At 42.8% G+C, this 25,619-nt stretch overlaps 1 protein-coding gene across 1 annotated transcript; it reads left to right on the top strand.

Annotated features, from left to right (window-relative positions):
• The first annotated feature begins 5,218 nt into the window (after positions 1 to 5,218).
• Positions 5,219 to 6,442, top strand: LOC120355167. The gene is made up of 2 exons (XM_039443491.1): positions 5,219 to 5,578; positions 6,236 to 6,442. The coding sequence occupies exons 1-2, from the start codon at positions 5,219 to 5,221 to the stop codon at positions 6,440 to 6,442; spliced, it is 567 nt and encodes a 188-aa protein (XP_039299425.1).
• Positions 6,443 to 25,619: the final 19,177 nt, after the last annotated feature.

Raw genomic sequence — 25,619 nt, 5'->3', positions numbered from 1 at the left:
TATATCATAAACCTACTATGTTCCAAATTTCATGAAAATCGTTAGAGCCGTTTTGGACATAAATAACCAGATATAAATATACATAAATTGCTCGCTTAATATAATAGGATTAAGCAAGAAATCATATTTTTCAATTATTTCATGATGAATTTTCATAATTAGGATGAAATATTTTGTTAATCAATTATTCATTATACATTGTTAATAAACGATCTGGCAACAAAGCAAAGCAAGAAAGAGATCTTTTTTTCTATTGGTCAATACTATAGCAGTCTAGTCTAAAGACTAATGAGCTAATTTTCTCTATCCTGAATTACTACTTGAAAAATTGAACAGTGAATTTCTCATTAGGAACTTTTACTGCTAATGTTAAATTAATATGTACACTAATTGACTGCACTATAGAAGCTAGATTCACTCAATCACTGCTCTGCTCTTTCACTGGACACTACTTGAACAAGCACCACACTAGTTCAAACGGTTTCCTCCTTTGAGCCTCCGCACCAACCCTCCATTGTCTAGCAGCTGGATCGCCTCGACGTTGTCATGTTGGTGCAGTCGCCCCTTGTGCCTCTCCGCATGCCTCTGGATCTCGGTGGATACCAGGTCGACGTGCAGATCTCTATGAAGATCGCTGTTCCTGACATACCAAGGAGCATCCACAATGTTCCTTAGCACTTTGTTTTGAAAAGGTTGAATGACATTGATGTTGCTGTCTTTGGTACACCCCCAAAGTTGTATACCATAGGTCCATACTGGCTTTAATATCTGTTTGTACAGAAGTACTTTGTTTCGGATTGAAAGGATTGAGTTTCTTCCGATCAGCCAATACAGCTTCTTATATTTGATTCCAAGCTCTTCTCTCTTCTCCTTGACATGGGCCTTCCAGCGAAGCTTTGCGTCCAAGGTCATACAAGATACTTGGCATCATTAGCATATGGTACAACTTGGTTGTTGATAGTTATTGGTATGGGCGGGTCCTTCTTATTGGTAAAATTGATGTGAATCGATTTTGTTTCATTCAATTTCATTCTTCACTTTCTAGTCCAATCTTGAATTTTGTTGATGGATCTCTGTAGTTTCTCTGTTGCAATATGAATATTACTGTCTACTGATAATATGGCTGTGTCGTCTGCAAATGTTGCTGTAGTATTCTCATCAAGGCTGGGAATATCACTGGTGTAGAGTAGGTAAAGAACTGGTCCCAGAACACTGCCTTGAGAAACTCCTGCTTTAATTTCCTTCAAATCAGAATATGAACTTTCATGCCTGACCCTAAAGTATCTGTCAGTTAGATAGGATTGTAATATATCTGTATATTGCTTTGGTAGAACTTTTTTGAGCTTGAAAATGAGACCTTCATGCCATACTTTATCAAAAGCTTGCTCTATATCAAGGAAAGCTGCTGAACAAACTTTTTTCTCTTCTAAGCACTTCTCTATTACATTCATAATCCGATGCACTTGATCTATTGTTGAGTGTTTCACTCTGAAGCCAAATTGGTGCCAAATTGGTGATTTGGAATAATTATGTGCTGTCTCTCAATTATTGGTTTTAGCCTACTAAGTAAAATCCTTCCAAACAACTTGGATAGGACCGGTAACAATGATATTGGCCTATATGATGATACTTTATGTGGCTCTTTACCTGGTTTCAGTAGCATTATAACCTCTGCTACTTTCCATATTCCTGGTACGAATTTTAGTCTGAAAGAAGCATTCAAAATGTTTGTTAATTTCACTATTGCTTTCCTTGGTAGGTGTTTAAGGACTGAGCCGGTTATCATGTCAAATCCAGGGTTTTTTTTGTTATTCAGATTTCTTATTTCTCTTTTCACTTCTTCTACTGTGACACGCATTATTTCTTGATTCGGCTGTAAGATATTCTCATCCGCTTCTAAAGTTTCCTCTTCACCTGAGTTGATTGGCTGGGAAACGTTTACAAGATGATCCGCAAATGTCTGTGCCTTTTCATCACTACTCCTTGCCTATTGTCTGTCCTGCTTTCTGAGAAGAGGAGATTGTTGAACGGTTCATTTTATTTTTCTAGCTGCCTTCCAGAGTGAGTAGTCCGTACTGCATTCTGCTGTCAAGTTTCTCAAGTAACTATTAATTGATTCATCCTTGATACATTGAATCTCTCTCCTTAGTTCTTGAGTTAGATTGTTCAAAACTTTTTTGTTTCGTTGGGAACTTGATTGCTGCCATCTCCTTCCAGCTCTTCGTTTTTCAACAATTAATTCTCTGATCTCCGCAGGGTAATTATTTCCAGTGGTTCTTCTTCTGATTTGTGGGGTATTACACCATGCTGCCTGTTGGATATCAGTCACAAACTTCTCCAACTCCCGATCAATATGTTCTTCGTTTCTTAATGGTGAGTTCAATTCTATTCTTTCCTCCAGCATCTGTTGGAAGCCATCCCAATTAGTGCGGCTATTTGCTAACGCTGGACAAGTATTTTCCTTCCGTAGAATTGAATCACTCAGAATCATAATGATGAGTGAGTGGTCGGAATTAAGGTCGAAACTATCCTCTAAATGCAAATAATTAACTGATATATTTTTTGTCAGAAAGAAATCTATGAGATCTGGGATTTTCCTCGTATCGGTGGGCCAGTAGGTTGGTTTACCAGTTGAAAGAGCTTCGCACCTCATCTCTTTCATTGCTTCGAAGAGCTGTCTTCCCTTGTGAGTTGTTAAGCGCGATCCCCAATGCACGTTCTTTGCATTGAAATCACCACCAAGAATGAATTTTTCTCCTAACATATCAAGCAATGTCGAATACTCCTCTCTTCTGATGGAATATCTGGGAGGACAGTAAATAGCTGCAACAACGAAGTGATAATTTACCACTTGAACTGCTACACCTATCAATTGAATTCTATCACTTTCATGTTTCACTCGTTCATGATGTTGTAGATTGTCTCTGATAATGATGGCACTCCCACCCCTCGCGACATTGCTGGGATGTAAAGCATGATAGATCTTAAAGCCTTTGAATTTGATAAACGATTGACTTGTAAAGTGAGTTTCAGATATACTCACACTGCCGTCACTGTATATCTTGGAGATCGGTTCATACGTTCACAAAAACCTACCAAACTTTACCCGCAATAATGAAATCCACAATACAAGGCACTCAGCCTCCCTATCAGTGGCTGCTCATAGAACCGCCATGTTTGAAAAATCTCCGCAATATATGGGCCCAAAAATATTTAATAGATTACCTCAGGATATTAGAGACTTACGAAGATTCAGAGGAATGTTAAAGAGGCCATGCTATTCTGTGGATGAGTTTCAGCAGGAGTGATATATTATTATTCCTTGTCTTTGATTCTTCCCAGGTCCTTGTACATAGGTACTCTTGACTAACTGCGTTTTTATATATGCTGTATGTATGTGTATGTGTGTATGTATGTTTATGTATATATATATATATTATATATATATATATATATATATATATATATATATATATATATATATATATATATATATTAATATTTCATGTGACTATTGTATAATTACAGTATTTTACTTATGTATTATGATATGTGTTAAGAGCCTCCTTTAGGTTGCTCTTTTTGACTTATCCTCAGTCTGATTATTCGGATGTTTGGGATGCAATGAAAATAATAATAATAATATCCAGGTTTCTGATAGGAGGAGGTAGAAAATTCAATAATTTTATCACTGTAGCCTATAGATAAAAGTTTGTTGAGTCCTAAAAGTTTGTCCTATTTCTTGTTCTATATGAGTGATGTGAACCCAAATCATCATATAAATTAATATTCTATTTTATGTACAGTAGGCTCTGGAAAATGAATAGTGCAGGTACCGTCATCACAAAAAGATGAACAAACCCCTCTCTACAATGAGCTCGGGAAGGGAGACCACAAATCAGTCTGATACATGTTTTTTGCATTCTCAGTAGCCTTACACTAGAGGACTTATTATGACCCCAGGGCTGAGAACTCGACAAACTGAAAACTTGATAAACTGTTAATTCGACAAAGTAAAACCTTGATGTAATAAAAACATGACGAATTGAAAACTTGACAGAATGAGAACTCGGATACTGAGATCTCGACGAAACTTATTAAACTGAAAACTTGACAAACCTTCTGCCAACTTGAAGGAATGAGATCTTGGTAAACTGAGACGAATTCATAACTTAGTATTATACATCATTGGAAACAGAATAAAATTCTTCAAAGCATGTATTTGTTACTTTTTTTACTACTTCCTATAATTAAATCAAAAATAAACTTTTCAGAGTTTAAAATTTTTTCTAGGGTTTTGGAAGGAATATTTGAAATTTGAAAAAACACATGCCTTGCTCAATTAAATTCTTTATCCAATGCAATTTTTTTCAACAAGATCCGATGTAAACTGTAGACGTGAGAGATTCCAAAAGTAATGCATGACTTGTCTGAAAGGACCACTGAGTGTGACGGTTGGTTTGTCGTAGTAGTTCAGCAGACTGCCGTAAGATAGTAGCACGCGCGGTCGCTTGCTCACTCTCATTTTGGAGGGAACTCAAATTTCACATAATGTTAAATCTGAATATTTCTTGTGGGTTATGTTTGGTTGTTCACTCTAGTCTTCTGCTGCGTCCACGAGTGAAGTGATTTACAGTTCCTTACAATAATAGTTGTTCAATTGGAAGAAAATTATAGGAAGTTGAAGCTGTTTTGTTTATCTATTTGTTGAATTACCCATAGTTTGTCTTTGTTGAATCTTTAGTGTTTAAACTTTGTTTAGTTTTATTGTTCAGCAGTGTGTTCTTATTTTTTTGAATTTAAGTGCAGTTTGTAATAATGGGGAACAAAAAACGCCTGTTACGTGAAAAGCCTAAAAATAAGGGTGGTGAAAGGTTGCGTGAGTGGAGAAAGCAGAAAGAGGTAGGCATTACGGAAGATGCAAGCAAAAAAAGAAATATTGATGATGTTGAGGTGATGAGCTGTGGGAAGAAGATGATATTATGTTCCAAAATGTACCAAATCTGATGATTGAGAATTCTAAGCCTACATCTCTTTCTGCCGACTTTAAAATTAGTGGTTGCAGAATAGTAGACATTGCTTTCTGATTGAACAATTTGTCGAATTGAGCGGGCATGCGCCTCAATTCGGCTGTTCATTTGTCAACATGAAATTGACCAGTGAAATAAAAAGAGGGTTGAAAAGTGGGCTAACGTTCACTTGCAACATGTACCATATTATGGTAAAAACAATATGGACTGAACCTGAACCTCAGGAAACATCTATGGACATAAACTCTGCAGCCGTTGCTGGTTCCATCACCAATGGTGGAGGATTTCTCGCCTTGCAGAGATTACTCTCTTCGATGAATATTCACGCCATGAATAAAAAAACATACGAGAAACATGAAGCTCTAATTTCTAAAGATTGGGAGGAAACAGCAATTGAAGAAATGAGGAAGGCTGCTGAAGAAGAAATTCGATTAGCTAAAGAGCGAGGTGACGTAAACAATGAAGGAGTGCCGTTGTTGACTGTTGTTGCTGACGGAAGCTGGGCCAAGAGATCATACAGGAGGAACTATAACTCCCTATCTGGAATGGTAAGTTTCAATACTAATAAATTTATATAGCTTGTAAAATAATAGGCTAATCAAAATAGTTCATAGGTGTCTCTAGACAATATTTTTTGGGGGACTAATAGCTATCATTATATTAGTGAAACCAAGCATTACTTTTAATAATTATTGGTATGGGTGAAGTTGATATTTTTAATAATTGTATCATGATTTTTCATCTAATGACCTAACAATAGTTATTGAGTAGATTTAAAATATCTGTCCTCATCAACATATTCCATAAGGCTGGGCGTACACCGGTTAGTCAAGACAAGACTAGACACGTTTAGTCACAATACTTCACATTGTTGCTTATGACACAACTCACACTGATCAGTCATTGCAATTAGACATGTCTTCATCAGCAACTATGTGAAGTATTGTGACTGAACGTGACTAGTATTGTCTTGACTAACTGGTGTGCGTGCGCCTAGCCTAATACAGAAATATAGAGCAGGGTAGGAGTAAAATGAATATCAAATAATATATTCATCTCACATAAAAGGATGATTATATTAGATGTGGAAATGGAAATTCTACGTGTTTGGAAAACATTCAAATATTTCTGTTGAAATCCGTAAAATGTTAGAAATATTATGATTTGCATTTCGGATTTATTATCATAAATATTATTTATTTCAGGCAGCGATAGTTGGATACCACACAAGACAGGTTCTGTACTTTGGCGTGAAAAATAAATATTGTGTAACCTGTACACGCAAGCCTGGAGACACACATCACACGTGCTTCAAGAACTGGAATGGTAGCTCATCTAGCATGGAAGCTGCTACCATCGTAGAAGGCTTCTTGGCAAGTGGAGGAATGTACAATGTGCAATATGCAAGGTAATAATAATAATGTAAATAAAATTTCATAATGAATAAGAACCCTAGAATATCTATCATCTTACAATTATTAATCATATCAATTGAAAACATCAATCCCAACTTGAATAATGCAGTGCGCTGAGGTTAGTGACTAGGTACCATAACTGTATATAATTGGTTTTCAAATAGCCTCAGTCCTTATAGACTTGATATAAAACCTATGTATTAATTGTTATAACCTATGTATATATTTTATAAATTGTTTTATTCACTATTGAGATGAAATTATAAATTTAACGCAATTAAAAAACGTTTTCAGAATGATTGCTGATGGAGACAGCAGTCGTGTCTACAATAGCATTGTTGAAGCTAGACCTTACCAAAATCTGACGGTAAAGAAAATTGAGTGCCGCAACCACATGCTGCGTAACTATTGTAACAAGTTGAAGGATGTTGTTACCACCAGTTTGCATAAAGATCTGTCCAAAGAGGATAGAGGACTACATTTGAAAATGCGTAGGGTACTAGGAGGTAAGTTTGTTAAGCATTGATAGTTTCTAATGAACCCCCCTTTTTATAGAACATTTTAAATGTTCAAATATGTTAAATAATCAAGGTATTTTTATTTATTTTAGATTTTTCAATCAAGAATTCTTATGAAATAGACATCAACAACTACTTTTATAAAAATATGACTAAGATAAGTGTATTGATAAACTTATTTTTGGCAGGTCGCATTATGAGGCTGCGGACAGCAGTCACAAAAGCTATCCAACATAGAAAAGTTGAAGAAGGAGAAATAAATGAAAAGGCTGAAAAACTAAGGCTAGACATAGTGAACGGACCCAGTCATGTTTTTGGTGAGCATCTTCACTGCAAAAGTCGAGGATATTTTTGCAACGGTCCAAAAGAAAGTAAGCATACTCATTTTTTATATAGCAATAGATTAAATTTCAAAAAAGTTTTTATATTGTCCTATTATTATTACCGTACCTACTCATAATAGTAGGACTTCATCTGAAACTTAGTTCATCTAAGTTTCATCTAAACTAACATTAATCATAACCTTGGTTATCAATACTTTTTCGAACATTGAAGAAAAGTGAATTGTACTTTCTTAAATACATATGTCTAAGAATGGATGAATATTAAGAGTTATTTATATGGTACATATAAATGGCTAAATAGAGATTATATTGAGTTATTATAAAAATGTTAAAATTTGTTACAGATGAAACTAATTATATTCCAGAGATGAAAGCAAGTGGAGTGTTATATAAAATCATGGAAGCTGTCAATGTTCTAGCTGACCATAGCAGCCACCTCATTTACGACGTTGATAGCAACATGGTCGAACACTACAACGCAGTTGTGGCGAGATTTACGGGAGGAAAAAGAATCAATTACATCCAAAAAGGCTCATACAGGATGGGATGCGCTGCTGCTGTGGTCAGCCACAACACCAACCAGCCGTTCTATAAGCTGCATAAAACCATGTACAAAAGCAGCCCTGGCCTTTACGCCAAACAATTTGAGGCCAGACATATGGCAAGCTTAGCGAAAAGGGCAGAGAGGAATAGATTGAAGCCCCGAATCAGACGTTGTTTGAATTTCACGTCCAAAGTGGGTGATAGCAATTATGGACCCATGGCGAAAAAACCCGATATGGAGGATGATCTGTACCAGAGAAAACTACAGGAACACATGCAGACTCTTCAGAAGACAATGCAAGAAATCGAACAAAATACAAGAGGTGAGAGTTAATTCCATTTACTTCATTTATGCACATTTCGAGATAATAGATTCAAGGAATAGACATAAAAAAACAAGTAGCTCTGATTTCAATTCAATAACAAATGCTATCAATTATTATAAAAATGATCATTGGTTCTGTAAATATAGTAGCCTGCATTCACTATAAGTAATTATTTTGTGCCTCTTCAAAGTTCAAAGCAAATTATTGTTTCCTCCATTCAAGGTCAAAGCAACAGTCAGGAATGGTTCGAAGAGAGAAGGACCTGACTAACGGCATCCAACTTTGGGCTGGTGTGCAACCGGAAGCCAGACTCCAACTGTGCTCCATGCTCCAGTGGTGAACGAAGCTTCTGTATACATCTCTCAACTCGCATTCCATAAACTATGGAAGAGCAAATGAGGGAGATGCTATACGCCAACTTGAGCCATTACTTGGAGTCACAGTCCAGCCTTGCGGTTTTTTTATTGATGAGCAAATGCCATTCTTGGGAGCCTCTCCTGACGGCCTCATTGGGAATGATGGCATTGTGGAGGTGAAGTGTCCGTCAAGTGGGGAAGATATCACACCTGATGAAGTTATTGAAAATAAGATTGGCTTGGTTGGTAAAATGTTCAAAAAGAGCAAAAGCAATGAAAGTTACCAAATTAAATCAAGTCACTCTTATTTTTATCAAATTCAAGGGCAGCTACATATAACAAAAAGAAAGTACTGTATTCTTGTCATTTGGACTCCAAAAGGCCTCAAAACTTTTGAGATTGAACGGGATGATGAGTTTTGGAAAGAGAACATGAGAGAAAAACTGGAAACATTTTATATGAAATGCTTACTTCCCGAACTCATCGATCCAAGACAGCGAAGAAGTTTGCCAATTCGTGAACCGGAGTACATTTTGCTGGCTCAAGCGAAAAAACAAAAATGAGGGATTAAATGATGAAAAAAATAATGAAAATGAGTGAGTCAGTTTCATTGGTCAACAAACGCGATCTGTATAATCTGCAATAATTTTGTATAATACTACTATATCTGTATATCTATATTTTTAAAAATTTTATCCTGTTACAATTTTATACTCTTATATGCTCAAAAATGATGAAAATGAGTGAGTCAGTTTCATTGGTCAACAAACGCGATCTGTATAATCTGTAATATTTTTGTTTAATACTACTATATCTGTATATCTATATTGCTTGTATTTTGATAACAGTTCAAGATATTTTACCGTCTGCACAAAAATGTTTGGAAATGTCTAACATTCTTACATATGAGTTTTTCCTTACGCATGATTTAACAAACTATAACTTTGATTTTTCATTTATTGACCTAAGCGAAGCTGAGGTCTTAGTTTCGACTAATAAATGAATTATTATGATTAGATAGAATAATTAAATTGAATCATCTTATCATAATTATAAAATTGATTTTCAAATTAATTTGATAAATCATTTTTTAAAAATCTTTATTGTATTGGATTCCAATACTGCCAGTTGTAGAAAAAAATTAGTATGTAAAGGTGTAAAGGTTAATTTTGTTTTTCTTTTTGTGTAGTGGAGAAGTTGATATTGTGGTAATTATTCATATTGAATGAAAAAGACTAAGAAATTGTCAAAAAACACATATTTATTGATACTTAGAAAAACCGGTTTTGGTGATTGCACCATTGTCAATCTCTGATAAACTTTGATAAAGAACGAAACCGGTCTTTCTAAGTATCAATGAATCTGGTTTTTTGACAATTTCTTAGTCTGTTTCATTAAAAAGGTAAAATTTGTACCTATGTATTTGATAATTATAAAGGTACCTCCTTGATAAGTCCAGTGGCTCTAGCACTTTCAATGGAGAAAATAATAGATGACATGACTAAATCTTCAAAATATTCTGTACTTATTGTACTGGCCCTTTTCATTATAGATTGAAAGTTGTATTTATGAGCGAGGTCTACTGTTCGCAGAACTACTAGTTTTTTAATTACTAGTTATGTTCGTCAATGTCGAGACATTTCAAGTAGAAAACATGAAATCTTCGACATGCTGGAAACCTCTTTTGTTTCAAAAGATAAATGGGTGGTGAAAGCGAGAAAGTTTTTCAGAAATAATTGAAATTATTTTTTTAATTGTCAAAAGTAGTCGGAAGATCGTATTTTGGTCTCCAAGGACTTTTAAAGTTCGGAGAGAGCTGCATGATATGCATTGTGTACCAAATTGTATGCTAAAAGCTGGCAATTTACGAGATATTTGACTGAATTATTTCAAACGTGAGCAGCTGATTGCCTCTAGAAATAAGGCTGTAATGAAACACTGCTTGGATTATTCCTATTATAGAATCATGTGGCTTGCAGTTGCTGAATTTTTCAATCGTTCTGTATTTTTTTTTGTTGATCCCAGCTATTGATGAACTACTATATAATTATCATTGTTTTTAGAGTACTTTTTCCTTTGTGTAAATTGTGAAATTCGATGATTTTAAAAGTCGTCAAAACAGCTGTTCTACAGATGAAATATCTCGACTGTGTTCTTTTCATAAACTGCTCTACCTACCTACCTCATGCACGAGAATGAGGTTACAATGTCAATTTCTCAAAGATGGGGTGGACCCCCCATTATTTTCCCAGAAAAAAGACTCATGCCAGTTGATAGAGCTGATAATACAGGGTATGAATTTTAAAAAAAATCGGTCAAGTCATTTTTGAGAAAATCGTGAAAAACATGTTTCTTCAGTTATTAGCTGCCATTTTTCTCAAGAATATTACGGAACTCCTGCAATTTTACCAGAAATGAGACACAGTTGATAGGGTTTATAAATAGCTATCCATCGTATAAATTTGAAGGAAATCGTCAGAGCCGTTTTCGATTTTTTATTCTGTGCAAACAGACTGCAATGGGGGTGGGGGGGACGACGAGCTGTCTCAAGGCTGGTTCTGTTGACATTCCAGAACTCTTATCTAAATGACCTGTACAATTTTTTTGTTCTCCCTCGAACACAGATAATGCAGTTCCCGAAAACTAAACAGTATTATTATTATTATTATTATTTATTTATTCCATTTAATCAGCTCTTATTGTAACGTGTTCTTATTTGCATAATATAATACTTGTTATATGAACAGTCGAATTGCTTGATTCCAGTGTTGATATAATGTGAAAAAATATCATTATTTATCTGTGATAAATATGATTTAATCTCAGTGAAAAGGGGAGAAAGCGTGGGCAATTATAAAATTACAGTGAAAGCACCAAATATATTGACATCTTGCTATTTTACTGCAGTATTTTTTATGTTATTGGTTGATATTTAGTTTTGAAATTTGTTTATTTTTTATCAATTCCTATATAGTTTAATCTGAGAGTTGACAGACTGAATTTTAACTTCATATTGGAGTGTTTTTATTATATTATAATTCTATTCAATTTCTACGTAATTGTTCATTCATTCAATCAAAACGTTATTGACTGAAATAGTTGGATACCACTCAAATTAACCTTGTGAATTAAAAGCGAAAAGCAATCTATAAACCTTCAAACACATTTCAATAATATTCAGTTTTTGGTAATTGTATTTAACATTTGAAATTTCATGTGTTTCTCACTTTAAGCATGAATATGATATGTATTATAATATATTTTTTTATGTTAATATTCCTATAAACCTACAATGTACTAAAATAAAATACTTATGCAAACTATGAAATTTCTAGTTATTATGGAAGTGGAATTCACAAGATATACAGTAAATACTAGAAATATCATTACATTTTGAATTTATAATCATGCAATACTTGAATATATCTTCTATGCTTCATCATCTTGTTATGCTTGAAAAGTTCAAGCTCACCAAAAATTTCCAAGTTCAACTTATAAAATAGAAAATTATTTTTAAAAAACACTCCATTTTAGGGGTGGTTTTTAATGTTAATAAAGTTCTTAACTTCAAGTAGGGGGTGATTTTAGAACAAAACATCAAATACGTTTCTTCATCTCTTTGAACACTTGATGAAAAAATAATTTTTCGAAGATTCAGATATTTAAAGTTTGAAAAATGGTCAACCCCTAACGATTTCAACCCTCAGCAACCATTGAAAAAAATTATAAATTTCATCTATTAACCACTATCTACAATTCAAAAGAAAAAATTGCCTCAAACAGAGAATTCCGAAAAAACTATCCTTATTTTGTTAACCACCCCCTAACCATTAATCATAAAATGAAAAAATCCTCTCAAAGAGTAGAATTGAATGACAAAAAGAATTCTTCTGATATCTAAACAACAAAGGATTTCATTTTTTTCACCCCTAAATTTCAACCCCAAAAATGAGAAAAATCGTGAATAGTCCATCCCTCTGTTTCCAGCATCCTGTCTACTACTAAAATTGATAATGAAAAAAATACAAAACACTTGATGGAAAAAATAATTTTTCGAAGATTCAGATACTTAGAGTTTTAAAAATGGTCAACCCCTAACGATTTCAACCCTCAGCAACCATTGAAAAAAAAATTTCATCTATTAACTACTATCTACCATTCCCAAAAAAATTGCATCAAACAGAGAATTCCGAAAAAACTACCCTTATTTTGTTAACCACCCCCTAACCATTAATCATAACATGAAAAATCCTGTCAAAGAGTAGAATTGAAAGACAAAAAGAATTTTTCTGATATCCAAACAACAAAGGATCTCATTTTTTCACCCCTAAATTTCAACCCCAAAAATGAGAAAAATCGTGAATAGTCCATTCCACTGTTTACAGCATCCTTTCTACTACAAAAATTAATAATAAAAAAATACAAAAATTTTCCAAAACACTACCCCAAGATTTCGCTGTTTACAAAAAATAGGGGATGCTTTTTGTTTTTTCATAATGTCAGATGGTTTGGGGTATAATAAAATCTAACTCGAACCCACAATAATCTTCCCCAATCCCCCTTCATCATAATATCTACTATGGAGCTGGGTATGCTTGGAGTTGTAAATACTGGCCAGTCTGCAAGTAATGTAGAAACTGTTTTGATGAGACAGAGGCTGAAATTTGGCAACACCGTGACAGCTGCTTCAATGTGGCAACATAGGATCTATTTCTAGATACGGCGATGGCTGAATGACCTCGAGTTGACTCTACTGTAGCGCCAGTTAGCGCGTGGTGGAAGGTTGGTGAACCCAGAGTAGCCAGCTAGCGCTAGCGCTAGAGTGGCGGTTGTTTGGTGAACTACCCCGGGCTGGTTTCAGATACAATGACGTCATTTAATGGGCGGCGCTTTTAAACTGAAAACTTGATATAATGAAAACTTGACAAACTGAAACCTTCTGCCAGCATCAGAAACCGTATTACAATGATCAATTCGTTGCATAATGTTCACATTAGAGTATAGCTTTGGAAATCCATTGCGAAAAGACCCCTGTTTTGTAATTCATTGTGATGTTGTAATGTTCACATTAAGGTGTGTACAGATATACGCGCCTCCAACACGCTCCGAGCAAGCTCCACCTTCGCTCCACCTTCGCTCTGATCATGAACGTTACGGGAGATGTTAGCTCTTCTCGCAGCCCACTCTTGCTCCCCGGTCGATCATCAATCGATCTGCTCGAGTGACGTTACATTGCGGAGCAGAGCAAAAGTCTGTACACACCTTAATACTTACTTAATCAAAGCCTCTTCTACCTTGCAGATTAGAGTTTACGAGAGATTTCTATCTACCACGATCCTGCACCAAACGGCCAATCACTCTCCAATCACCACCCCCCATATTCCAAATTTCTTTGGAGGTCATCAGACAATCTTTTCCTCGGTCTTCCTGCTTTTCTTTTTCCCCTCTGCCTTAGGGAAAAACCACACTGAAAGCGGAGTGGAGCATGGCTTGGCATTGAGGAGCATCATGAACAATATCATGTTAAGTAATGAGATGCAAGACACTGGATGCATCTACTCGCGGAGCAGAGCATGGCGTCAAACTTTGGAAAAAGCTGGATTTTTTGGAGCATCTTGAAGCGGAGCGTCAAAGCGCGAGTGCCCTACTAGTGTTCATACTGTCACAAAGTAAAATTGTGACGGGGAAATATTGCAAAATAATTAATAATATTATTGAAAGATGCTCGGCTATCAGCAAAGCTAGCCGACCGCAGAGATAAGGAAGGTACCGATGACGCACCATCTTCCGCACATGAAGACGATTTCCACCGCCTCTGGCAGCGGCACAACTCCATCCCCTCCACTTTGGGGGAGTATTTGAACGCCGGACGAGTCCCAGACCACAGCATTCCGCTCACAACCTTCCTGCTCCTTGTACAGCGGACCGTTGGCTGCCGTACATCCCCAACCTCCTGTCCTTGTACAGTGGCCCGTTGGCTGCCGTACGTCCCTAACCTTCCATCTCCCTAGGGCACAGCGGACCGTTGTCTGCCGTCCCTGTCCTTACATTCCCCCATGGCACAGCAGACCATTGTCTGCCGTCCCTATCCTTCCATTCCCCTAGGGCACAGCGGACCGTTGGCTGCCGTCCCTATCCTCCCATTTCACCAGGGCACAGCGGACCATTGTCTGCCGTCCCTGTCCTTCCATTCCCCTAGGGCACAGCGGACCGTTGTCTGCCGTCCCTGTCCTTCCATCTCCCCAGGGCACAGGGGGCCGTTGTCTGCCATCCCTGTCCTTCCATTCCCCCAGGGCACAGCGGACCGTTGTCTGCCGTCCCTATCCTTCCATTTCCCAAGGGCACAGCAGACCGTTGTCTGCCGTCCCTGTCCTTCCATTTCCCCAGGGCACAGCGGCCCGTTGTCTGCTGTCCCTGTCCTTCCATTCCCCTAGGGCACAGCAGACGGTTGTCTGCCATTCCTGTCCTTCCATCTCCCCAGGGCACAGCGGACCGTTGTCTGCTGTCCCTATCTTCCCATCTCCTCAGGGCACAGTGGACCATTGTCTGCCGTCCCTATTCTTTCCATCTCCTCAGGGTTCAGCGGACTGTTGTCTGCCATCCCTATTCTTCCTTCTCCCCAGGGCACAGCGGACCGTTGTCTGCTGTCCCTGTCCTTCCATTCCCCTAGGGCACAGCAGACGGTTGTCTGCCATTCCTGTCCTTCCATCTCCCCAGGGCACAGCGGACCGTTGTCTGCTGTCCCTATCTTCCCATCTCCTCAGGGTTCAGCGGACTGTTGTCTGCTGTCCCTATCTTTCCATCTCCCCAGGGCACAGTGGACCGTTGTCTGCCATCCCTATCCTTCCTTCCCTCCAGGGCACAGCGGACCGTTGTCTGCCGTCTCTATACTTCCTTCTCCCCAGGGCACAGCGGACCATTGTCTGCCGTCCCTATCTTTCCATCTCCCCAGTGCACAGCGGACCGTTGTCTGCCGTCCCTATCCTGTCTATCCTTCCTCTTCCTACTCCACTGGAGCGGAACCGAGGCTGTAAGGCCAATACAAAATTACATAAAATTGGTGTCATCAGAGAAGAGAGCAACCTTCACGCCGTCAGAAGCACCAGGAGGTGATGTTCACGCCAGCTGAGGCACAAAGAAGAAGGAAGAGGACTTCCTCCTTTCCCCGTCCACATTATAACTGAGGGAAGTCATCCAGGAGCAACACCTGGGTATCAACCACCCACCTCTGAAGCTACTCAGGGTGTACGTGATAGATTGGCGCCCAACGTGGGGCACAAGGCAACAAAGTAAGAATCATGAGTGAACAGGGATAGGCTGATTCAGATGCTCAACACTAGGAGCTGACAGAGGATCAGTCGGTCGAGGACATAAACCCCGAGGTGATAGCCAACCCAAGAGTCTCCTGGATCTATAGATTGAAGAAGGATGAGGCATTCAATCTTCTACAAGATTGAGGCATAGTGTCATCTGGAACACTTGCTGAGTTGAGAAAGTTGTTAGTAGAACAACATAAGAAGATGGCAGTACATTATCCCAGCCCAAGACCTGGCATAATGAACGGAAGCAGTGGGGAAACTAAACACTTGGTGACAGGTACCCATACTGAGGTTAGAACTAATATTCACACAAACCCCCTCATGGACCCAGGGGCGGTATGTGACAAGGTAAGAAGCTGGAGACTGTCATTCGACGGCCAATCAGATGCTCCCAGCTTCTTGGAAAGGCTAGACGAGCTACAACAAGCCTAAGGGCTCACTGGCAACCAGCTACTAGTTGCGCTGCCTGATTTACTGGTTGGTAAAGCTACTCTATGGATGCGTAATCGTCGTGACCAGTGGAAATCATGGGACAATTTTGTGACAGATTTCAGATCATGCTACTACCCACTTACCTATGAGGAGGACCTTGAGAATCTAATTCAGGCAAGGAAGCAAAGGGAAGGTGAATTGTTTGACGAATTTCTCGAAGATGTACTGACACTCATGAGGCATCGAGGAGGTTTCACAGATGAAAATGAATTACAGAGAGTGTATGAGAATCTCCTCCCACGGTACTAATTGTATATTCGGCAATCGGATGTTCATAGTATTGACGAGTTAGAAAAATTCGCGAAAGAGTATGAACAAATCAAAGCAGAGGAGAAACAGAATAGACAGAACTCGAGAGTTCGCAAGACTGAGGTCACAAAAAAGATTACAGGACTCAAGGTCGGGACAGTGATAACCACTAGAAGTAACAGACCCTCTCTTAGCGAGTCTGAACCCGTGTGTTGGCAATACAAGAAACCGGGGCACTGGAGATCATACTGTCCCGAAATCTCACCATGTAAAAGGTGCGGAAAGAGAGCACTGGAATGTGCCTGTGATGAGCAAAAGGAGAATAAGATTCCAAACAAGACAGCAGTGATGCGAACGGCACAAAGGATTCCTGTGATTGAAGAGTCATCAAGGGACAACAGACTATTTATCACCATGACAATCGGCGTAAAAAGTGTCGAGCATTGCTAGATACTGGCACTGAAGCTAATTATATGAGTAATGAGGTCTATGAAGTCCTCCGTAAAATAGGGATGATACGGAGAGAACCAGCACGTCACCAAGCAATATTAGCTGATGGATGGTCTACCCTCTTGAATTGGAAGGTAACGACTAACATAACTATAGAACAAATCACAGTTCCACTAGCGGCATCTATAATGGAAGGACTCGGACAAGAGTTGCTATTAGGAATGGAATTTATGTGTGAAAACAGGGTGAATATTCACACATTCACGAGAGAGGTGGAGTGGGATCCTCCCCAACTGAATCCATCAAGTCTGCCTATTATGTCGCGATCTCTCTTATTAGGGACTAAGACAACTGCAGTCCCAACAATATCAGCTTTAGATTCCGATTCTCAGGACAACAAGAGTCGCAACAGAAGGATGTTCAAGCAGGTTGGTTTGAGTGGACTCAAACTTGATGCCTTGATTGATAGCAAGGCGGAGATGTCATATATTCCAAGGCAAGAATCCTGGGGCAACATTGTGATGGATCACAGGGATGAGATGACTGAGTCTAAACGGCAGGCCACGATTCATGCCCCAGCCACCAATACAAGTGGTAGCTCCAAGAGTGATGTGGAAAAGTTAGTACAACCCCCCATTGATATGGATGTAGAAGAGCCAACACAGTCTTTGACCATCAAGGAAGTAGTCCCACCGTCCCAGGAACCCACACCAGGCCCCTCTCGAAATAAGGATCTGGTGCTGTGTCACCGCAACACAACACCAGGAAAGCACAGAAAGCAGGTCGATCACGTATGAAAGTCTGGTTACCAGATGGACAGTGTAAATATGTACCTGTGGACCAGGTGTAGATGATGCTCATAGTGAGCGGCTTACACCTCTAAAGGTGATGCCTGGGAGGTGTACACCTCTTAAGGTGATGCCTAGATGGCTCACGCCTTTTGAGGTGGTGCCATAGAGGGCTCTGAACCCCCCCCCCCCCACACAAGTAGTAGTGGGGTGTCACGAAATAAAATTGTGACAGGAAAATATTGAAAAATAATTAATAATATTATTGAAAGGCGCCCGGCTATCAGCAAAGCTAGCCGACCATGGAGATAAGGAAGGTACCAATGGTGCACCATCTTCTGCGCACTGAGACGATATCCACCGCCTCTGGCGGCGGCACAACTCCATCTCCTCCACTTTGGGGGAGTATTTAAATGCCGGACGAGACCCAGACCACAGCACTCTGCTCACAACTTTCCTGCTCCCTGTACAGCAGCCCGTTGGCTGCCGTATGTCCCCAACCTCCTGTCCTCATACAGCAGCCCGTTGGCTGCCATACGTCCCTAACCTTCCATCTCCCTAGGGCACAGCGGACCGTTGTCTGCCGTCCCTGTCCTTCCATTCTTCCAGGGCACAGCGGACCGTTGTCTGCCGTCCCTATCATTCCATTCCCCCAGGGAACAGAGGACCGTTGTCTGCCGTCCCTATCCTTCCATTTCCCCAGGGCACAGCAGACCGTTGTCTGCCGTCCCTGTCCTTCCATTCCCCTAGGGCACAGCGGACCGTTGTCTGCCGTCCCTGTCCTTCCATCTCCCCAGGCCACAGTGGACCATTGTCTGCCGTCACTGTCCTTCCATTTCCCCAGGGCACAGCGTACCATTGTCTACCATCCCTGTCCTTCCATTTCCCCAGGGCACAGCGGCCCATTGTCTGCCGTCCCTGTCCTTCCATTGCCCTAGGGCACAGCGGACCATTGTCTGCCGTCTCTATTCTTCCTTCTCCCCACGGCACAGCGGACCGTTGTCTGCCGTCCCTATCCTTCCATTTCCCCAGGGCACAGCCGACCGTTGTCTGCCGTCCATATCCTTCCAATTCCCCCAGGGCACAGCGTACCATAGTCTGCCGTCCCTGTCCTTCCATTTCCCCAGGGCACAGCGGCCCGTTGTCTGCCGTCCCTGTCCTTCCATTCCCCTAGGGCACAGCGGACCATTGTCTGCTGTCCCTGTCCTTCCATCTCCCTAGGGCACAGCGGACCGTTGTCTGCCGTCCCTGTCCTTACATTCCCCCATGGCACAGCAGACCATTGTCTGCCGTCCCTATCCTTCCATTCCCCCAGGGCACAGAGGACCGTTGTCTGCCATCCCTATCCTTCCATTTCCCCAGGGCACAGCAGACCGTTGTCTGCCGTCCCTGTCCTATCATTCCCCTAGGGCACAGCGGACCGTTGTCTGCCGTCCCTGTCCTTCCATCTCCCCAGGCCACAGTGGACCGTTGTCTGCCGTCACTGTCCTTCCATTTCCCCAGGGCACAGCGTACCATTGTCTGCCATCCCTGTCCTCCCATTTCCCCAGGGCACAGCGGCCCATTGTCTGCCGTCCCTGTCCTTCCATTGCCCTAGGGCACAGCGGACCATTGTCTGCCGTCTCTATTCTTCCTTCTCCCCAGGGCACAGCGGACCGTTGTCTGCTGTCCTTATTCTTCCTTCTCCCCAGGGCACAGCCGACCGTTGTCTGCCGTCCATATCCTTCCAATTCCCCCAGGGCACAGCGTACCATAGTCTGCAGTCCCAACAATATCAGCTTTAGATTCCGATTCTCAGGACAACAAGAGTCGCAACAGAAGGATGTTCAAGCAGGTTGGTTTGAGTGGACTCAAACTTGATGCCTTGATTGATAGCAAGGCGGAGATGTCATATATTCCAAGGCAAGAATCCTGGGGCAACATTGTGATGGATCACAGGGATGAGATGACTGAGTCTAAACGGCAGGCCACGATTCATGCCCCAGCCACCAATACAAGTGGTAGCTCCAAGAGTGATGTGGAAAAGTTAGTACAACCCCCCATTGATATGGATGTAGAAGAGCCAACACAGTCTTTGACCATCAAGGAAGTAGTCCCACCGTCCCAGGAACCCACACCAGGCCCCTCTCGAAATAAGGATCTGGTGCTGTGTCACCGCAACACAACACCAGGAAAGCACAGAAAGCAGGTCGATCACGTATGAAAGTCTGGTTACCAGATGGACAGTGTAAATATGTACCTGTGGACCAGGTGTAGATGATGCTCATAGTGAGCGGCTTACACCTCTAAAGGTGATGCCTGGGAGGTGTACACCTCTTAAGGTGATGCCTAGATGGCTCACGCCTTTTGAGGTGGTGCCATAGAGGGCTCTGAACCCCCCCCCCCCCACACAAGTAGTAGTGGGGTGTCACGAAATAAAATTGTGACAGGAAAATATTGAAAAATAATTAATAATATTATTGAAAGGCGCCCGGCTATCAGCAAAGCTAGCCGACCATGGAGATAAGGAAGGTACCAATGGTGCACCATCTTCTGCGCACTGAGACGATATCCACCGCCTCTGGCGGCGGCACAACTCCATCTCCTCCACTTTGGGGGAGTATTTAAATGCCGGACGAGACCCAGACCACAGCACTCTGCTCACAACTTTCCTGCTCCCTGTACAGCAGCCCGTTGGCTGCCGTATGTCCCCAACCTCCTGTCCTCATACAGCAGCCCGTTGGCTGCCATACGTCCCTAACCTTCCATCTCCCTAGGGCACAGCGGACCGTTGTCTGCCGTCCCTGTCCTTCCATTCTTCCAGGGCACAGCGGACCGTTGTCTGCCGTCCCTATCCTTCCATTCCCCCAGGGAACAGAGGACCGTTGTCTGCCGTCCCTATCCTTCCATTTCCCCAGGGCACAGCAGACCGTTGTCTGCCGTCCCTGTCCTATCATTCCCCTAGGGCACAGCGGACCGTTGTCTGCCGTCCCTGTCCTTCCATCTCCCCAGGCCACAGTGGACCGTTGTCTGCCGTCACTGTCCTTCCATTTCCCCAGGGCACAGCGTACCATTGTCTGCCATCCCTGTCCTCCATTTCCCCAGGGCACAGCGGCCCATTGTCTGCCGTCCCTGTCCTTCCATTGCCCTAGGGCACAGCGGACCATTGTCTGCCGTCTCTATTCTTCCTTCTCCCCAGGGCACAGCGGACCGTTGTCTGCTGTCCTTATTCTTCCTTCTCCCCAGGGCACAGCCGACCGTTGTCTGCCGTCCATATCCTTCCAATTCCCCCAGGGCACAGCGTACCATAGTCTGCCGTCCCTGTCCTTCCATTCCCCAGGGCACAGCGGCCCGTTGTCTGCCGTCCCTGTCCTTCCATTCCCCTAGGGCACAGCGGACCATTGTCTGCTGTCCCTGTCCTTCCATCTCCCCAGGGCACAGCGGACCGTTGTCTGCCGTCCCTGTCCTTCCATTTCCCCAGGGCACAGCGGGCCGTTGTCTGCGGTCCCTATCCTTCCATCTCCATAGGGCACAGTGGACCATTGTCCGCCATCCTTATTCTTTCCATCTCCTCATGACACAGCGGACCGTTGTCTGCCGTCTCCATTCCTCCTTCTCCCCAGGGCACAGTGGACCGTTGTCTGCCGTCCCTATCTTTCCATCTCCCCAGGGCACAGCGGACCGTTGTCTGCCATCCCTATTCTTCCATCTCCCCAGTGCACAGCGGACCGTTGTCTGCCGTCCCTATCCTGTCTATCCTTCCTCTTCCTACTCCACTGGAGCGGAACCGAGGCTGTAAGGCCAATACAAAATTACATAAAATTGGTGTCATCAGAGAAGAGAGCAACCTTCACGCCGTCAGAAGCACCAGGAGGTGATGTTCACGCCAGCTGAGGCACAAAGAAGAAGGAAGAGGACTTGCCTCCTTTCCCCGTCCACATTATAACTGAGGGAAGTCATCCAGGAGCAACACCTGGGTATCAACCACCCACCTCTGAAGCTACTCAGGGTGTACGTGATAGATTGGCGCCCAACGTGGGGCACAAGGCAACAAAGTAAGAATCATGAGTGAACAGGGATAGGCTGATTCAGATGCTCAACACTAGGAGCTGACAGAGGATCAGTCGGTCGAGGACATAAACCCCGAGGTGATAACCAACCCAAGAGTTTCCTGGATCTATAGATTGAAGAAGGATGAGGCATTCAATCTTCTACAAGATTGAGGCATAGTGTCATCTGGAACACTTGCTGAGTTGAGAAAGTTGTTAGTAGAACAACATAAGAAGATGGCAGTACATTATCCCAGCCCAAGACCTGGCATAATGAACGGAAGCAGTGGGGAAACTAAACACTTGGTGACAGGTACCCATACTGAGGTTAGAACTAATATTCACACAAACCCCCTCATGGACCCAGGGGCGGTATGTGACAAGGTAAGAAGCTGGAGACTGTCATTCGACGGCCAATCAGATGCTCCCAGCTTCTTGGAAAGGCTAGACGAGCTACAACAAGCCTAAGGGCTCACTGGCAACCAGCTACTAGTTGCGCTGCCTGATTTACTGGTTGGTAAAGCTACTCTATGGATGCGTAATCGTCGTGACCAGTGGAAATCATGGGACAATTTTGTGACAGATTTCAGATCATGCTACTACCCACTTACCTATGAGGAGGACCTTGAGAATCTAATTCAGGCAAGGAAGCAAAGGGAAGGTGAATTGTTTGACGAATTTCTCGAAGATGTACTGACACTCATGAGGCATCGAGGAGGTTTCACAGATGAAAATAAATTACAGAGAGTGTATAAGAATCTCCTCCCACGGTACTAATTGTATATTCGGCAATCGGATGTTCATAGTATTGAAGAGTTAGAAAAATTCGCGAAAGAGTATGAACAAATCAAAGCAGAGGAGAAACAGAATAGACAGAACTCGAGAGTTCGCAAGACTGAGGTCACAAAAAAATATTACAGGACTCAAAGTCGGGACAGTGATAACCACTAGAAGTAACAGACCCTCTCTTAGCGAGTCTGAACCCGTGTGTTGGCAATACAAGAAACCGGGGCACTGGAGATCATACTGTCCCGAAATCTCACCATGTAAAAGGTGCAGAAAGAGAGCACTGGAATGTGCCTGTGATGAGCAAAAGGAGAATAAGATTCCAAACAAGACAGCAGTGATGCGAACGGCACAAAGGATTCCTGTGATTGAAGAGTCATCAAGGGACAACAGACTATTTATCACCATGACAATCGGCGTAAAAAGTGTCGAGCATTGCTAGATACTGGCACTGAAGCTAATTATATGAGTAATGAGGTCTATGAAGTCCTCCGTAAAATAGGGATGATACGGAGAGAACCAGCACGTCACCAAGCAATATTAGCTGATGGATGGTCTACCCTCTTGAATTGGAAGGTAACGACTAACATAACTATAGAACAAATCACAGTTCCACTAGCGGCATCTATAATGGAAGGACTCGGACAAGAGTTGCTATTAGGAATGGAATTTATGTGTGAAAACAGGGTGAATATTCACACATTCACAAGAGAGGTGGAGTGGGATCCTCCCCAACTGAATCCATCAAGTCTGCCTATTATGTCGCGATCTCTCTTATTAGGGACTAAGACAACTGCAGTCCCAACAATATCAGCTTTAGATTCCGATTCTCAGGACAACAAGAGTCGCAACAGAAGGATGTTCAAGCAGGTTGGTTTGAGTGGACTCAAACTTGATGCCTTGATTGATAGCAAGGCGGAGATGTCATATATTCCAAGGCAAGAATCCTGGGGCAACATTGTGATGGATCACAGGGATGAGATGACTGAGTCTAAACGGCAGGCCACGATTCATGCCCCAGCCACCAATACAAGTGGTAGCTCCAAGAGTGATGTGGAAAAGTTAGTACAACCCCCCATTGATATGGATGTAGAAAAGCCAACACAGTCTTTGACCATCGAGGAAGTAGTCCCACCATCCCAGGAACCCACACCAGGCCCCTCTCGAAATAAGGATCTGGTGCTGTGTCACCGCAACACAACACCAGGAAAGCACAGAAAGCAGGTCGATCACGTATGAAAGTCTGGTTACCAGATGGACAGTGTAAATATGTACCTGTGGACCAGGTGTAGATGATGCTCATAGTGAGCGGCTTACACCTCTAAAGGTGATGCCTGGGAGGTGTACACCTCTTAAGGTGATGCCTAGATGGCTCACGCCTTTTGAGGTGGTGCCATAGAGGGCTCTGAACCCCCCCCCCCCCCCACACAAGTAGTAGTGGGGTGTCACGAAATAAAATTGTGACAGGAAAATATTGAAAAATAATTAATAATATTATTGAAAGGCGCCGGCTATCAGCAAAGCTAGCCGACCATGGAGATAAGGAAGGTACCAATGGTGCACCATCTTCTGCGCACTGAGACGATATCCACCGCCTCTGGCGGCGGCACAACTCCATCTCCTCCACTTTGGGGGAGTATTTAAATGCCGGACGAGACCCAGACCACAGCACTCTGCTCACAACTTTCCTGCTCCCTGTACAGCAGCCCGTTGGCTGCCGTATGTCCCCAACCTCCTGTCCTCATACAGCAGCCCGTTGGCTGCCATACGTCTCTAACCTTCCATCTCCCTAGGGCACAGCGGACCGTTGTCTGCCGTCCCTGTCCTTCCATTCTTCCAGGGCACAGCGGACCGTTGTCTGCCGTCCCTATCATTCCATTCCCCCAGGGAACAGAGGACCGTTGTCTGCCGTCCCTATCCTTCCATTTCCCCAGGGCACAGCAGACCGTTGTCTGCCGTCCCTGTCCTATCATTCCCCTAGGGCACAGCGGACCGTTGTCTGCCGTCCCTGTCCTTCCATCTCCCCAGGCCACAGTGGACCGTTGTCTGCCGTCACTGTCCTTCCATTTCCCCAGGGCACAGCGTACCATTGTCTGCCATCCCTGTCCTTCCATTTCCCCAGGGCACAGCGGCCCATTGTCTGCCGTCCCTGTCCTTCCATTGCCCTAGGGCACAGCGGACCATTGTCTGCCGTCTCTATTCTTCCTTCTCCCCAGGGCACAGCGGACCGTTGTCTGCTGTCCTTATTCTTCCTTCTCCCCAGGGCACAGCCGACCGTTGTCTGCCGTCCATATCCTTCCAATTCCCCCAGGGCACAGCGTACCATAGTCTGCCGTCCCTGTCCTTCCATTTCCCCTAGGGCACAGCGGACCATTGTCTGCTGTCCCTGTCCTTCCATTCCCCTAGGGCACAGCGGACCATTGTCTGCTGTCCCTGTCCTTCCATCTCCCCAGGGCACAGTGGACCGTTGTCTGCCGTCCCTGTCCTTCCATTTCCCCAGGGCACAGCGGGCCGTTGTCTGCCGTCCCTATCTTTCCATCTCCATAGGGCACAGTGGACCATTGTCCGCCATCCTTATTCTTTCCATCTCCTCATGACACAGCGGACCGTTGTCTGCCGTCTCCATTCCTCCTTCTCCCCAGGGCACAGTGGACCGTTGTCTGCCGTCCCTATCTTTCCATCTCTCCAGGGCTCAGTGGACCATTGACTGCCATCCCTATTCTTCCTTCTCCCCAGGGCACAGCGGACTGTTGTCTGCCGTTCCTATTCTTCCTTCTCCCCAGGGCACAGCGGACCGTTGTCTGCTGTCCCTATCTTTCCATCTCCCCAGGGCACAGCAGACCGTTGTCTGCCGTCCCTATCCCGTCTATCCTTCCTCTTCCTACTTCACTGGAGCAGAACCGAGGCCATAAGGCCAATACAAAATTACATCAAAGTGGTGTCATCAGAGAAGAGAGTGACCTTCACGCCGTCAG

This window comes from Nilaparvata lugens, chromosome Y, assembly GCF_014356525.2.
Source record: "Nilaparvata lugens isolate BPH chromosome Y, ASM1435652v1, whole genome shotgun sequence".
Lineage (NCBI taxonomy): Eukaryota > Metazoa > Arthropoda > Insecta > Hemiptera > Delphacidae > Nilaparvata > Nilaparvata lugens.
Note: the sequence above shows the minus strand (reverse complement) of the source record. Positions and strands in the feature narration are given on the sequence as shown.

Coding starts and splice junctions, on each gene's coding strand:
- LOC120355167 (XM_039443491.1), top strand. CDS start 5,219: ATGGTAAAAACAATATGGACTGAACCTGAACCTCAGGAAACATCTATG. Junction 5,579..6,235: donor ATAACTCCCTATCTGGAATG/GTAAGTTTCAAT, acceptor TATTTATTTCAG/GCAGCGATAGTTGGATACCA.